A 15126-nucleotide genomic window follows, 5' to 3' on the forward strand; every position below is an offset into this window, starting at 1 on the left:
ATAGAGAAGAGATGTGGGCTGAGATGAGGATTCCCTTAGGAGAGACAAGCATCCTAGTCCTGTGTGAGTTTTATAAGTTTATTGGTGAGACACAGAAGCAGGGAAGTGAGGCCTGAATGAAGACAAGCTCTCACATATTGAGGGCACAAATCCCTTTGGTGATAGGACACATCTGCAGAGCTGCTCCCAGCTCTGTATACATTCAGGTGCCATGTAACATATAACCTATAGCCAGGTGTTTCACTGAGCTGATGTTGCTCTAATAGGAGACAGTAGACATGCAGTCTCACGTACCCGTGGAGCACATGAGCAATCAGCTCCTAAGCCAGGGCATGGGAGGGGCTGCAGGAAGGGAAGATTGGGGTTACCCTGAGAGAAAACCTTCTTCTTCAAGGGGGCATGCAGGCCAGATAAAGGGTTGCGTCTTCCTCCTTCACAATGCTTCAGGAAGAGGAGACTGAGTTAAGAGGTTTTGGTATGGAGCCAGAAGGATGGGCTAGAATCCTGAGTCTAGACGAAGAAAGACTAAAGCAGAGAAGTAAAGAGAGGAAATGACAGAGGCAAAGAAAAGTAAAAGGGAGATAATAATAAATGTGACAGAGGACTTTCTGGAGAAGGGAGTCCAGAGGAAACCAGGGCCAGGCGGACAGCTTCAGGAAATGGGCTGTCTCCCACCTTATCTCATGGTTTTCTTGGTGGGCAGAGCTGAGGTCTTCCCAAGGAGATCACTGAATTCACTGGCACTGCCCAGCCTGGTTCTGACCTCCCGCCAGGGGCTGCAGTTCCCACTGCCAGTGACACAGCCCCCAGACAGCATGCTGTAGCCCCTGCTGACAGAGCCAGGCCAGTAGCCACAGACTCCAGCACCACTGAGCCCAAAGCCGGTCCCCGCGCCTGTGGTCCCGGCCGTGGAGCTGCTGAGGACCGCTGTGGGGGATGGAGGGCAGAATGATCAGAGTGTGTCCCAGGGCAGGGGAGACCCTACATCCCCGCCAACCTCCCAGCCCCAACTAGCTTAAACATCCCCATCTTAAGCAAACATCTCACACCAACTGTGGTCTAATGACATATGCTCGGTTCCTGAACAGCTCAAGCCCTGAGGACAATAGCCAAATCGGGCACCTTCTCATTCTTTACACAAACAGGAGTAGTGAGGGCTTCCCCTGAAGAACAGATGATGCCCGAGCCTCACGTGAGCTGACGAGTCTTGCATTTAACTTTAGAATACATTCTCAGTTTTTTCTCAAAGAATTTCCTGATTGCTTATCTGAGAGAGGTTTTGCTGGCCTGAGACCGGGCTGAACCCTATGGGGCCAGCCTTCAAACCGGTTATGCATGTGTGGCTGTGCAGAGCTCATTACTCTCCGTGAGGAGGTGAACTCTTCCTGCTCACAGCTTCCGTCATGCGGACAAGCTGAGGTGGGGGTGACAGAGAGGGTGGGCTGAGAGTTTCGTCCCAGCCTGGGTGAGACTGCTGGAAAAGGGCCATTGTGAAATGTCAGCTGACTCCACTGGGGAAGAGGCAGCAGGTCTCACAAGGGAGGCGATTATGACAATGGTGTGCCCCCAGGCAGAGCCCAGGTGCTCCCATGGGGCACCTGGGAATAGGCACCGAGAACACTTACTCTGTGTTCATCAATGAACTAAAAACATTCCCTCAGAGGAATGACATACTCACAGACGCTCACAGAATTGGTGTATTCTCCAGACATCCTGACAGAGAGAAACACACAGGTTAATCTCCATCACATGGAATCCAAGTTACCCTCACACAGCCTGACATCATCAGCCAGACTAGCTCTGCCCTCATGAGCCCTCCAGCTGGCCAGATGGCATTAACTGCACCAGTGTTAATCTCTAAGGACACCCCCGTCACCCTACTCTTCCCATTTCAGAGATGTACGAACTCACAACCTTGGAGGGGCCAGCAACCATCTCCCAGAAGCCCTCCTGCTGGGTTTCTCTTTAGCCCATTTTTTCATTCATGTGAGGCTGCTGCTTGAATAAACACATCTGTGGAAATACTAGCAGCAGGAGTTGCTAAGTAACTAACTGTGTGGTATTAGGACCCATAACCTCTTCTCTGGGCCTCAGTAGTAAAATGGTGCTAGGTTAAAACGGTTTTCAAATGCCAGTGCTTTCTGTACCTCCCTCCCAATTGTTGCTGTGACCCCTCTCTCTGGGAAACTGAGTCAGGAGATTGCAAAGGTTCTTCCAGCTGTAACATTCTAAGACCCCTCACACCACTCACCGGCTCTCCTCGCCCTCCAGCAGCTTGCGGTAGGTGACAATCTCTATGTCCAGGGCCAGCTTTGTGCTCATGAGCTCCTGATGCTCCCGCAGCATCCGGGCCAGCTCCTCCTTGGCCTGGTGCAGGGCGGCCTCCAGCTCATCCAGCTTGGCCCGGGCATCCTTCAGGGCACAGTCGCCCCGCTGCTCGGCATCGGTGATGGCCATCTCCAGGTTGGAGCACTGAGGGCCAGGAGACAGCATTCCCCCCTTGAGTTCTCAGGCACCCCGAGCCTCCCTTCTCCCAGGCTGGACCTTCAACTGTCCTGTCCCACTTCTTACACAAGGACACAGCCACACCCATACTAATGGAGTCCTGTCAACCTGGGACTAGGAGATTCATTATTCTCAGCCCTTGGCTTTCTGAAAAGACCCTTCCAATTATTCCAGAGTCAGATGGGAGCCAGTGTGTGGGATGAAAGCAGGGGCTCCATTGGAGGAAGAGGGTTCTGAGATGGAAGGCCGAGAGGAGAGGAGCCTCGGGGAACATGTCTGATAGGCAGCTCACGCATCCCTTGGGAGTGAGCCAGGACCCCCCACAGCCCCTTCACCTGCTTCTTCACACTCTCGATCTCCGAGCGCAGCCTTTGGGTGAGCCGGGTCAGTTCTGAGATCTCGTTCTTGGTGTGTTTGAGGTCATCCCCATGCTGGCCAGCTGCCAGCTGGAGCTCCTGGAACTAGGGAGAGTGGGCAGAGGAGGGACCTTAACTCAGGACCTGGCTGAGTTCATCCTGGCAGATTATACCTTTGCCTTCAGAGTGTGGCAGAAGTGGGAAAGGGTCCCCAACTTCACCAGGCCCACCAACAGCCTCCCACTCAACCAGCAGTTTACTGGATATATTTGTTTGCTTTAAGCACAGCTGATTTCACTGATGGTTAGATTTGGCAGTAAGGACTATTGAAAGTCCCATACGCTCCACATCTCCTATTATGACATTCCTCTACCCTTAGTCCATCAAAGTCAAGGTCAAATTCAAATACCTAGCATGGCATCAAGGTGCTTTGAGGTCTGGCATCGACCAGCCTCTGTAGCCTCATTCCTCACAGCCTCTGCCAATGACCTACCTGGCTCTCCACCTGTGCTGAACAGGTCCATGTTCCCTAAATGTCCATGTGCGCTCAAGTCTCTGACTCTGTGCGTGAGTCTCTCCCTCCACCTGGAAAACCCTTTCTCATCATCCTCCCTTTTTTCCTAACTAACTCCAAGTCAGCCATGGCAGAGTCACTTCCTCCAAAAGGATTCCCTGACGCCCTTGCTGGGTATACTTCTAGTTCTACAGCCCATAGCACACCAGGCCATAGGTCTTACCACACTGTACTATGATCGCACATTTCTATGTCTTTCCCATCAGACCCAGCATGACTGGATAGCAGGGACCTTCTCATTTATTTCTGAATTCCCAGTACATAGCACAGTGCCTGGTTGCTACTCAAAAGAGGGCTGATGATGAATGGATGAATGAATGTAGATTCGGCTGTTTGTCAACAGCACTAGACATGAATTCAAGGTCATACACTAGTTTGGGATTATTCCTGCCTTTGATGTCATCCATTATCTAGTCAACAGAGAGTACTCCATTTCTACCTCAGATTTGAGCTGAAGAAGAATACAAGAAAGTGTGACACTCTGAACCCTGGTGGCTGTGTGCTGCCTGTGTCTCTCTGGGTACTTGGCTTCACTGGTTGTCTCTTTTCTGGCCCCAGCAGAGCCCTAGATTCAGGATTCCTCTTAAAGATGCCAGGTCCCCTGGGAGGCAAGGGGGTCTTATCTCTATGCTCTTGTTCTATCTTTGGTGCTAACTATTGGGACAGTAAACACAGGGCAGAACAGGTGGCCTTCTCCTGCTTCTCTGCAAGGCCCTCCCCACACACTGACCAGGACAGAGACACTGGCTCCCCCGGTTCTGACACCAAGCAGTCTCCTTCTGAAGCAAACAGGTAAACATCCTTTGCTGTTCAGCTCTCAGCCCCCCTAACTGCTTATCATAAATGCTTCTTAAGCAGAGTCACCACCTGATTTTCTGAACACCATGGAATTGGCAGTCAGTCATCTAGATGCAGATCCAGCTCCATAACTTACCAGCTAAATAACCTCGGTAAGTTACTTGAACTCCCTGAAACCTGACTTCATCTTTAAAAGGGAATAACAATAAGTCCTCATAATTCTGCTGCTAGGATTATACCAATAAATTCTGTTCAGTAAGTACTTACCCCTAACTGGAGAAGTGCAGGGTGGGTAACCTCAAACAGCAACAATCCAAAAATCATGTCTGTGCAGACCTACCTAATTCTTCTGGAAGGAGTCTGGATAAGCACTGGCCAGTCACAATCCAGACTGATTAGGCCAAACAGCCATCTCTGACCATGGCTTGCAAATAATGTGGAGGGATTAAGTAAGGGCTGAAGACTTGAGTTTGAACCTTTATCCACACGCCCTGGCTGTGTTGTCTCCTATGCCTTGAGACCTCCCTTCCTCCCACCCCTGCATGTGAGATCCGTCTATCCCTAGGGTAGCAAGAAGGCAGTGGGAGGGACAGATAAGGTCTCAAGAGTGCAAATTTACCTTGAGAAGGAGCCTGAAAACTAGGAAGTTGCCATCTTGATTAGAGAAACCAAATTATCTGAAGACTTATTTCCCCACCCAAAAACCATTAGAGGAGTTAAGATCTAAGGCACTCAACTCCCCCTTTATCCTTGGAGTTGAACTTAAACAAAAAGGCAAGAGTTACCTGATTTGAGATTACACTCAAGAGACCACTGAAGTTATTGTAATTAATGAGAGAGTTGAGATGCTAACCACCCACATCAAAACTCTGCCTCCAGGAAGTCAGTCCTGACCAGCGCCACGTGGTCCTTGTCCCCTAACTTCTGTCTCCCCAGTATTCACAACTCTGTTTGTACCACATACATCTGCACTCAAGAATGTGAATCCTCCTATGACTGCCTCTAAGAGGATCAGTCTAAGAGCTGTGTCTTCTCCTTTGGGCTTCCTGCAGGGTCTGGGACAGTGCTGTGCTCCCAGGAAAGGTGTGAGTTGCAGTGTGTCATGGGGCTAGACAAGCAGCCCCAGAACACATGACTCTGGGAAGGTCTGCAGCCCCACCTTGGTCTGGTACAGGGCCTTGGCCTCGGCCTTGCTCCTCTGGGCTATCTCCTCGTACTGGGCGCGGACCTCGGCGATGATGCTGTCCAGGTCCAGGCTGCGGTTATTGTCCATGGACAGGATGACAGATGTGTCACTGATGTGGGACTGGATCTGAGCAATCTCCTGCAAGAAATCAAGGAAGCATGAAATAGGTTTTGTGAGCAAAGCAGGGTGCCAAGGTGATGGCCCTGTCCCAGCAGGAGGCCCCCAAGCCCTCCCCAGCAGAATTAAGCTGTGTTCCCCAAAGCTTGTAAGAATGGAGTTCACTGGCCCGGAAGCTTTAATACCACATCTGAAAACTGCTGAGTGAGTTTGAAGCAGCCCCAGAGGAAAACCAGGCACTGGTCAGGAATGGAGAAGGTGGAGGGAAAACAGGGTGGCCACCATGAAGGAGACACTAAGGACGCAGGAGCCACCAATGCTTGGCCAACAGGCTGAGGCTTGAAGCCAGCTGGTCACAGAGGCCGTAGAAAGGGCATGAGGACTCCCCACCTCCATCCCTAGGGATTCCTGCCCACTACCTGAGGAAACATCCTAAGTAGAGAGAAGATAGACAGAAATGAAAATATGCCCGGCTCAAGGTCAGTGGAAGCCCCTTAAGGACCCATGGCTTCCTGAAGGATGTCAGAGCAGGCCATCTCAGGCCAGGCTGGGACTGATGGCACACATCACTTGGGATACCAGGATAGATGTCACTCTCAACTTTGATCTACAAAGCTCCCAGTATCCAAATGCTGGAGATACTCTTAAAGCTACTAAGGAGTGAGTAATGGCTCCTTCACATCTGTCCTTCCAAAAGACAGAGCTGGGGGTGGGGCAAGGGGAGCCATACCTCCTCATACAGGCCCTTGAAGAACTTCATTTCTTCATCCAGGGCATCCACCTTGACGTGAGGCTCCACCTTGCTCATGTAAGCCGTGTCCACATCCTAAAGGAATCCAGAGGTCCCCTGATATCGCCCTTCCTCGAGCCCAGACAGGGCTTTTGCAGGAACGGTCACACCAGCGCCCAACACTGAGGTTAGCCGCCCCAGGGAATGGAGTCAAGACCCGGAGGGCAGGGACGTGACCATCCAGGACTCACTACAAGACCTTAACAAGTTCCTCATATCTCTGGAACTCCTTCTGCCCCATCCAAAAGTGGAAGCTTGTTACAGCCTCTATTTCTCAGAGAGAAGGTACAGGGAGGAGTGCAATCCCCCACGTGGTCACTCGTTCAGCAGTCAGAGCTGATGGCAGCCATGGCAATTTGCAGAGACAGGCAGAGTTAGAAGGTGCCTGCAGTCCCTCCCAAAGCATGTCTTGTTCCCCAAGCCAAAGTGGACATTACCTGGCAATTGTTCACATCTGGGCCCCCACCTGTTTACTCAAAATATAGGGACCTGACAGTGATATGTTTTAGAGAAACATCAGGGCATCCCAAGATGTCCCAAGAAGCAAATGTCTCCATCCTCTTCTGGCCCTCTGGCTCCAGGCCCTTCTGCAGGGAGCACCAGCCCCCCATCCTCCCTGTTTCCTCCCCCTACCCTCTGTGCTCCACTCCCTGAGTGATCAAGGGCAGTGCACACCCCCTTACCTTCTTAAGCACCACAAATTCATTCTCAGCAGTTGTGCGCTTGTTTATTTCCTCCTCATACCTGCAGAAAGGCATGAGGTGTGAGTGTGTATGTGTGGGGGTGTTCTCATCATGAAAGCAGAAGAGAGATGCCATACTTAGTACCTTTTAACAGGTATTATTCTACATCTTTGCAAATCTGTCCAACTCATTAGGAACATTTGGCCAGCACTGTGGGCAGGGTTATAAGTAACCCCCTCCAGGGCCCTGGGACTAGATGGTTTGGAGTCTGGATTCCCTCTGATGCCTGGGAGATGAGCAGGTTCTTCCTCCTCCACTCAGAGTTCAAATCACAGGAATATGCTGCTGCCCCTTCTGGCCATGACTTTGGTGTCACCCAGTTGCCTGACATGCCAACTAATAACTCCATCCTATCCTGAACTTGAGTCCCAAGGAAGACAGACTGTCCCCTGGGACAGGAAGAAGGGGAATGGCCCAAATATCCAGGGAAAGGAAGGATTAGAGGGAAATAAAGGAGGCCCAACAGAAACTCCAACTCCCTGCCCTGCTAGGAGGGTTTCCTAGAAATCTGAGGATACAGTGAGGGAGCTCAGGAACCAAGAGGCTATGGGGTACAATACTCGGGCTCTCTCAAGCGGGGAGCAGTGGAGAGCATGCCAAAGAGGGGCCACCTGCTAGGGACAGCCCTGCTGCTGCCTGAGAGGCTGGCTGCCCACTGTCCAGACCACCTGGCCTCCCAGAGAAGACCCTCATCTTGCCTGGGCACAGGAGCTTGGGGTGGGTCACACTCAGCTCAGTGCCCTTAAGCCCACAGGTAAATGTCCCCATGCCTGCTGGGAAAGCCCAGCCCTGGGGGCCATGTCAGCCTGGGCACAGGGTCCTCACTCACCGCTTCTTGTAGTCCTCCACCACGTCCCGCACGCTCCTCAGCTCCGAGTCCAGCCTCACCCTGTCCCCGGACAGCGTTTCCAGCTGCTTCCGCAGGTTGCTGATGTAGCCCTCAAGGATGGGCTCCAGATTCTTCCTGCAGTTGTTCAGGTCCAGCTGCTGCAGCAGCTCCCACTTGGTCTCCAGCACCTGGTTCTGCTGCTCCAGGAAACACACCTGGAGCCCCAATCAATAGGCACTCAATCAATGGGGAAAGGCTGTACGGTTTCCTTTCCTGGAGACTGGCTGTGTTGCTACATAGCTGAAGGGTAAGCCTCACCCTGAGACATGTCACTCATGTCCCTCCCCTCCCCAGTGTCTGACTGAGGCTGTCTTTAGGGGACAGCCCCCAAGATCAGGCCAGGACTTACCATCTTTATTTCCCTCTAATCAAGGTCTGCTCCCTGCACCTGTCTAAGCCTGCCTGGACCAGGGTGCCCGGCCAGCCTGGGCCCCTTTTCTAAGGCAAATCCTCCAACACGTAAGCTGGCCTGTACCACCTCCACACTCTTGGGCACCTCTGCTCAGGGCCTGCTGGCTTGGCCTGGGCTCTGCCTCCTCCCTGTGTTCTCAGGCCCTGCCTCTCCCAGGCAGCCAGAGGCAAGCACTCAGATGGCAGGGGTCTCGGGCTCCCCTATGTGGCCCTCATGTCTGACCCTCTGTGATCTCAGAGCATTTCCCCAGGGAGAGAACCACCATTCTCAAGTTGCAGCCTACAAATATCATACCATTTCCGTGCTTAAAACCCTGGCGTTTCCACATTCCCTACAGGCCAAGTCCAAATTCCTTACTGTGTGCTTCACAACATGCCCAGCCCTTCTTCCACCATTCACCCAATACCCGTGCCAACGCAGGTCTCCCTACTCTCCAGACAAGTCCTATCATACCACAGGGGACTGCCCCCATCCCTAGGCTGCCTTTCCCCTCCTCTGCCCGACAAACTCCTACTCGTGCTTCACCACCCTACCTCACTATCACCCCTGGTGAGCTTCCCCTGCTCCCTTAGGACTCCCAGGAGGTCTCCACTTCCCAAGATCCCCTTGCCCCTTCATCCCTCCATGGTTCTCAAACTCAGATGTGCATCAGCATCATGCAGGGGCTTTTTAAAACACAGGTTGCTGGCTCCCACTCCCAGAGTTTGAGCTTCAGGAGGCATGAGGTGGGGCCTTGGGAATGTGCATTTCTAATAGGTGCCCAGGTGATGCCATTGCCACAAGTTTGAGGACCACTCTTGAGAAGTACTGCTCTAGTGTACTGCTGGGCCCCAGCTGCCTCACCTTATAGGCTGTACTAGGCTGTGAGTTTCTCGTCTGCGCTGGTCTGAGTCCTGTGAGAGGAGGAGCTGGGTCTCATAGCTTTCTAATACCCTAGGCTGCCATGGACCTCTCCTCTGTCTGGTTTCTAAACTTCACATGCCATCACTCTCCTGCTTCTTAACTCTAAGACCACGTCCCCTGCCTACTGGAAACCTTGTCAGACTGAGCTCCCACCCCTCTGACCACCCCCCAAACCTCAGCGCCAATGTCCCAGGTTTGTCCACTTCCTCCCTGCTCTGTCCTCAGCTGTGTCTGCATCCTGGGAAGGTGTCCTGCCTTCCTCTGCCTCAGACAGGAAGCCTTCCAAGGGCAGTGAAGGTGGAAGGAAGGTGCTCCATGCTTGGCTTTCTCCAGAAGGTCCCACCTTGTCGATGAAGGAGACAAACTTATTGTTCAGAGCCTTGATCTGCTCCCGCTCCTGGGCTCGCACTTTCTGAATCTTGGGGTCCAGCTCCACGTTGAGGGGGGTCAGGAGGCTCTTGTTGATGGTGACCTGGTGGATGCCCCCCGGCAGGCACACAGTCGGGCACACAGGACCCAGGGCCACACTGCCAAACATGCTTCCAGCAAAGCCACTGGCCCGGCCCCGGCCAAATCCATAGCCCCCTGCCCATCCACTGTCACAGGCCACATTGAGGGAGATGCTCTGGGTGTCCCCCAGGTTGTAGAGGCTCTGACTTCCGAAGCCCCCACTGAGCCCTTTGCCCGCTGCCCGGTAGGAGGATGAGCTAACCCCCGAGAGGACTGCCGAGCAGCCACTGAAGCCCCCCTTGGCGGCAGCCCCCGACTTGCAGGTGAATTGGCGGCTCATGCTGGTGAGGCCAGAGCTGGAATAAGATGCTATCCCTTAGCTGAGATGTGATTCACCAGCCTGTGATCTCAGGCTCCCCCTTTATAGAACTCAGGAGGGAGCCACTGCCCTAAATTGTGGGTTTAGTTTGCCTGGGAGCAAGAAATCATTGTCTCCCAAGAAAATCAGAGACACTGGGTAAATAACATGAAAACCCCCAAAGTGCTGGGCTTGTGAGCCTTGCTCATATAATTTGAGCCTGATCTAATTAGCATGGGGTGACTAGCCTGGCCAAGTTATCCTCGAAAGATCTTGGCTGGCAGGTTTGTCACTGCCTCAACTGCCCTTCCCCAAGGAGCAGGGAGGCTGGATTGCGGGGGTGCAGAAGGAGACCTTTAACTGGCAGCGTCATCTGTGGGAGATCTCAAACTGTACTAGCTAGCATCAGATATGCCACTCCCGGGGACCCTGGCTAAGCCGTGTTTATGTGGTTAGGAAGAGACCCTGCAGCCTGACTTCCCAGGGCTCCTGGAGGCTGTTCCCCTGGCTGTCTAGGATTGTGGGAGGTGAGCCCACTAGGAATCCAGGCCCAACCCCTTGGCTACCAACCCCCACTGTGTCCTCCCAGGTCCTCTGCTTATCTGCATGGCCAGGCTGCCTTGCACACTTTAACTTCTTTGTGCCTACCTTCTCCCCCCACCACCCCCCTTGACCTTGAAATAATAGTATTGCCACCACTCATGATGGCCTACACTGATACTGTGCTTTACTGCATTAAAAGAGCTGATCACATGTTCGAGTTCATTTACTTTTCTTAGTCAGCCTGGGGAGGAGATATGATGAGCCACATTGCACAAATGAGAAAAACAAGGCTCAAATAGTTGAGGATGGCAAATATTTCATGATCCCTTTCTTCGTAGGAATCTCAGGGGTTTCAATACCCAACAAAACTCAGGCCCAGCCTTGAGGACTCCCTGGACTGGTCTTTTGACCCCCCATTCAGAGCTTTGCAGGCCACAGTTATCTGTCTGTCTATCCAGCCCCTGGACTATTCATTCATCCATCCATTCGTTCACTAAACAGCGTTCTATTGAGGGCTGTGTCCTGGGCCCTGTGCTAGGCTCTGGGGCCATAAATTAATAAGACAGAAGCTCAACTCTCAATTCTAGAGGGTAGGGCAGACACTTGATTTCATGAAACCCTTGACGTTACCAACATATGTGACCCAAGTGTTTCACAGTTCCCAAATCCCAAATATACTCACTATATATAATCTCCACCATAAAAATGTAATTATTTCACTAGCTAGAGTACTAGTTTGCCAACAGGCAGTCTGTCAATCCCACTTTTCTATTCCTGTGCAGAGATTATGGCCCTTTCTGTATTACATATTATAATATAACCATACTACCCTGCTAATATGGTTGTACCAAGCAATTACCAAGGTCAACCTCCTGTTCTTTTTTTATACAGAACAGCTATTTTCTAGTTAAGCATAATCATTTTCTTAGGTGGCCTCAGTTTCAGTACCAGCAATGGCATTTGGCAATCTTTTCTTTTTTCACTGGACACAAAGGTTTTATCCCTTTGCAATTTCTTCACAAGGCAAGATAAGTAAAAACCAGCAAAACTGTGTTGTGATGAGGATCCTGAGTATTCCAGCCAGAATCACTCCATAATTGACTCCTTCCAGCACACCAGTGTCGGGGTAGTCATGATTCAGACCTGCGTCTCAGCAAAACTACAAACTGCTGTCACAGGCCTTGAGATCACTCCCTAAGGCCTGAAAGCCAGTGTTCACAATGGGACCGCCAACTCTACAGTGCGGTGAACGAATGCAGATGAGCAACCAGCCCCTCGCCCATGTGACCTTCACTGCCCCCTCCAACTCTGGCCTCCCCTCCTCATGAACCTGTTACAGGGGCACCTGGGAAACCTTCTCTGGTCACATCTCAATCCTGCCACTCCTCTCTGGCCAGACTCCCCAAACTGTACCAGTTGTCTGCTCTAATTCGATGTCTCTACCTGTGTCCCAAGTGTGTGTCAGTCTTACCCAAGAGCCAGAAAGGTTCCTGAGGACAAGACCCAGAGCCCAATCTCCCTCTAATCCTCTACTCATTGCCCAGAACTGCAAGGGTGAGGGACTCTCAGAGGGAACCTAAGGACAGGATCCTTAGCACCTGTCTTTAAAACTCTAAGTGGGTTTTCTAGAGTGGCAACCCTGAGAAGGAAGAATAAAGTGGGAGGGATCTCGCTCCCCAACTTCAAGCTCTACTACAAAGCCACAGTAATCAAGACAATTTGGTACTGGCACAAGAACAGAGCCACAGACCAGTGGAACAGTATAGGGACTCCAGACATTAACCCAAATATATATGGTCATTTAATATACAGTAAAGGAGCCATTAACATACAATGCGGAAATGACAGTCTCTTCAACAGATGGTGCTGGCAAAACAGGACAGCTATATGTAAAAGAATGAAACTGAAGTTTAACTTTTTAAGTCTTTCTCTCTTAATGGCTCATGATTTCAGTGTTTTTATCTAAGAAATCGTTGCCTAACCCAAAGGTCACAAATAATTTCTCTTATGGTTTCCTCTGGAATGGTTATAGTCTATTTCTGACTCTCTATTCTATTTCATGAAGCTATGCATCTATCCTTTAGCCAACACCACACTGTCTTGAGTATTATAAGTCTTGAAATCAAGTAGCCTGAGTCTGCCAACATTGTTTTTTCAGAATTATTTTGCTTAGTCCAGGTAATTGCATTTCTGAATATATTTTGAATAATCTTATCAATTTCTACAAAAGAATCTTGCTGTGATTTTGGTTGAGATTTCCTCAAACATACAGATGAATTTGGGCCGAAGGGATCTGTAGATCATTTCATTCCATCTCCTTTAACTGGGGCTGAAATTGAGCCTTGGGAGGAGAAATGACTAGTCCAGTGCCCCACAGAGATTCCCCCAAGATTAAGGTTAGCATTTACGTCTCCTAATCCCCACTGCAAGGCCTTCCCCTCTTCAAAGTAGAAGCTGGAGTGTTCCACCCAAGAGGGCTTCCTGGATGAGGTGAGCTGTCCAAGTACTCTCATCTGAGTTGTTAGGGAAGAGATGGTGAAGGGCAGAAAAAAGGCTCGTTTGAATTCACACCAGAATTCACAGGCAGAGAAAGGGGGGGAACCACAGGAGGGAGGGTATCTCAAATATTCTGCAACATCATCAGGATGTAAATATTTAGCCCCATTCCCTGTGGAAATAGAGCTTGTAAAATCCTCCTGCCTGTGCGCATCTCTCTGTTGAAGCCCAAGACCTGACAAGTCAGTTATCACATTTGGTGGAAGATGGCCAGAGGCCCTGCCGAAAGGGGTGAGACACGGATTCTGGACGAGTCCCCTGCAATACTTGGGAGGACAGGCAAATCCACCCCCCCACCAAGATGGCCCCTCCCTCCAATACCTACTTAGAACCAGATTCCTTTCACACCTCAGGCCTCTGAGTCCATGCACAAGGCTCACTTTGCTATGAGAGATCAACATGAAAGTAGCACTTGTCTGAGTAGATCTGAAAAGAAGGCCTGCTTCCCAGGTGGAGAGGCCATGAGGAGCAGGAACCAGAGAAGGGGTGGAGACTCACACCCGAGAGTCGGCAGTGAGCGCAGTGCGAATAAAAGCTGCCGCCTTGCCTGCCTCGCCTTCCTTCCCTTCACAAGGTTATCAGGGCAGCTCACCATCCTGAAGCCTTTAAACATGAATCGGGGGTGGAGGTCTGGTTTCTGGGCCCACCCTGGGCCTTACCTGTTTCCTTACCTAAACTGGAGGTTCAAATTCACTGAGTGCTAAAGCTCCCTTCAGGCCCAAATGTCTGGGACACTAGGCCCCATTTAATGTCATGTTCACATTTGCATGGTATGTACAGCCTAGAACAGCCTGGCCTCCTGTACACCTCGCAGCCTTCCCCACCCGCACCCTCACCTCCGCAGACCTCTCTCACCTGAGCCAGCCGGGGCAGCTCTGAGCCCCTCTGAGCAGCACTTCACCTTAGAGAGGTCAGCCCCGTGTACTGTCACCTTGCCCCCTGCAGGCAGCTAAGCTCTGTGCCCTGCTCCCTCAAACCTGAGGCTGGCTGGGTCTGGGAACAGGTGAAACCATCTATTCTCTATTAATGCCTCATTGTAGCACTTCTCAAACCTCTCTCTACAACCTCTAGGAACAGGAAGACACTCTAGACTCAACTAAGGCCTTACTGAGATCTTGAAGCACAAGTAGAATGAAAAGAAAAGAATCCCCCAGCATTTTTTTCTGAGCTGTTTGAAGCCGCATCTGCTGCCTCTTGAACACCACACACAGGAGGCTTGGCCACACCGGAGCAAAACCACCGGCTCTCGGCTCTCGTCTGGGTGACTCCGGCCAATCTGATACCAACCCACAAGCCCATCCTGCCTGCCCAGCCATTCCTGAGCTCCCAGGGAGCCCCTGCCAGGTGACAAGGCCTTTTTGGGGGAGGCACTAACATCACCGTGACACCCATAGACGCAGCTGCCCTGATTGAGATGTCTGGAGGAGGGGTTCCCACAGAGCTGCTGCCTGAGGGGGAAAGAGGGGCCAGTATCAGCTGAATGTGTGGAGGACTTCCTGATGGAAGCAGGGGAGTGGTCTGTGAAGGCCGCAGTCATTTTTCTGGAGATCACTTTAGAGTCCTCCAGAGACGTCCCCAAATACTCTCCTTCAACCTTGTTGAGAGCCCCCACCTGGGACACGGGACTGTGAGGACCTAGAAAGCCCAGGACCTAGGTCAGGTTGAGGAAATTCGGTCTTGGGAGCTCAGAGCGGCAGACAGGCTGGATGGACACATGAGGGGCTCAACTGATTTGCCCGGAGGAGAAAGGGTCTCAGATCAGAGCTCTCCTCAGAAAGGGCAGGGAGGGCTGGCAGTCTGTTGGAAAATGCTTGTTCAAGGGTGTCTTTTTCTAGGAGGGAAAATTTTCCACAAATCCTCTTGTCAACCACCTGTCAATATCACATTCCCCAGGTCCGGCAAATACTTTCTGAGAATATCACACCCAGCTGCTGACTCCAGGGCTA

The 15126-nt window shown here is 51.4% G+C and overlaps 1 protein-coding gene across 1 annotated transcript; it reads right to left on the reverse strand.

Moving 5' to 3' along the window:
* Window positions 1-73: 73 nt before the first annotated feature.
* On the reverse strand, window positions 74-10076 carry LOC118927166 (keratin, type II cytoskeletal 73-like). Its single transcript, XM_036915051.2, has 9 exons — window positions 9617-10076; window positions 7899-8113; window positions 7010-7070; window positions 6267-6362; window positions 5393-5557; window positions 2841-2966; window positions 2252-2472; window positions 1679-1713; window positions 74-927 (listed from the first exon to the last, which is right to left on the reverse strand). Exons 1-9 carry the CDS (start codon window positions 10061-10063, stop codon window positions 677-679), a joined length of 1617 nt encoding a protein of 538 aa, XP_036770946.2. The 5' UTR covers window positions 10064-10076; the 3' UTR covers window positions 74-676.
* Between the last annotated feature and the right edge of the window lie 5050 nt (window positions 10077-15126).

This window comes from Manis pentadactyla, chromosome 10 (genome assembly GCF_030020395.1).
Source record: "Manis pentadactyla isolate mManPen7 chromosome 10, mManPen7.hap1, whole genome shotgun sequence".
Taxonomy (NCBI): Eukaryota; Metazoa; Chordata; class Mammalia; order Pholidota; family Manidae; genus Manis; species Manis pentadactyla.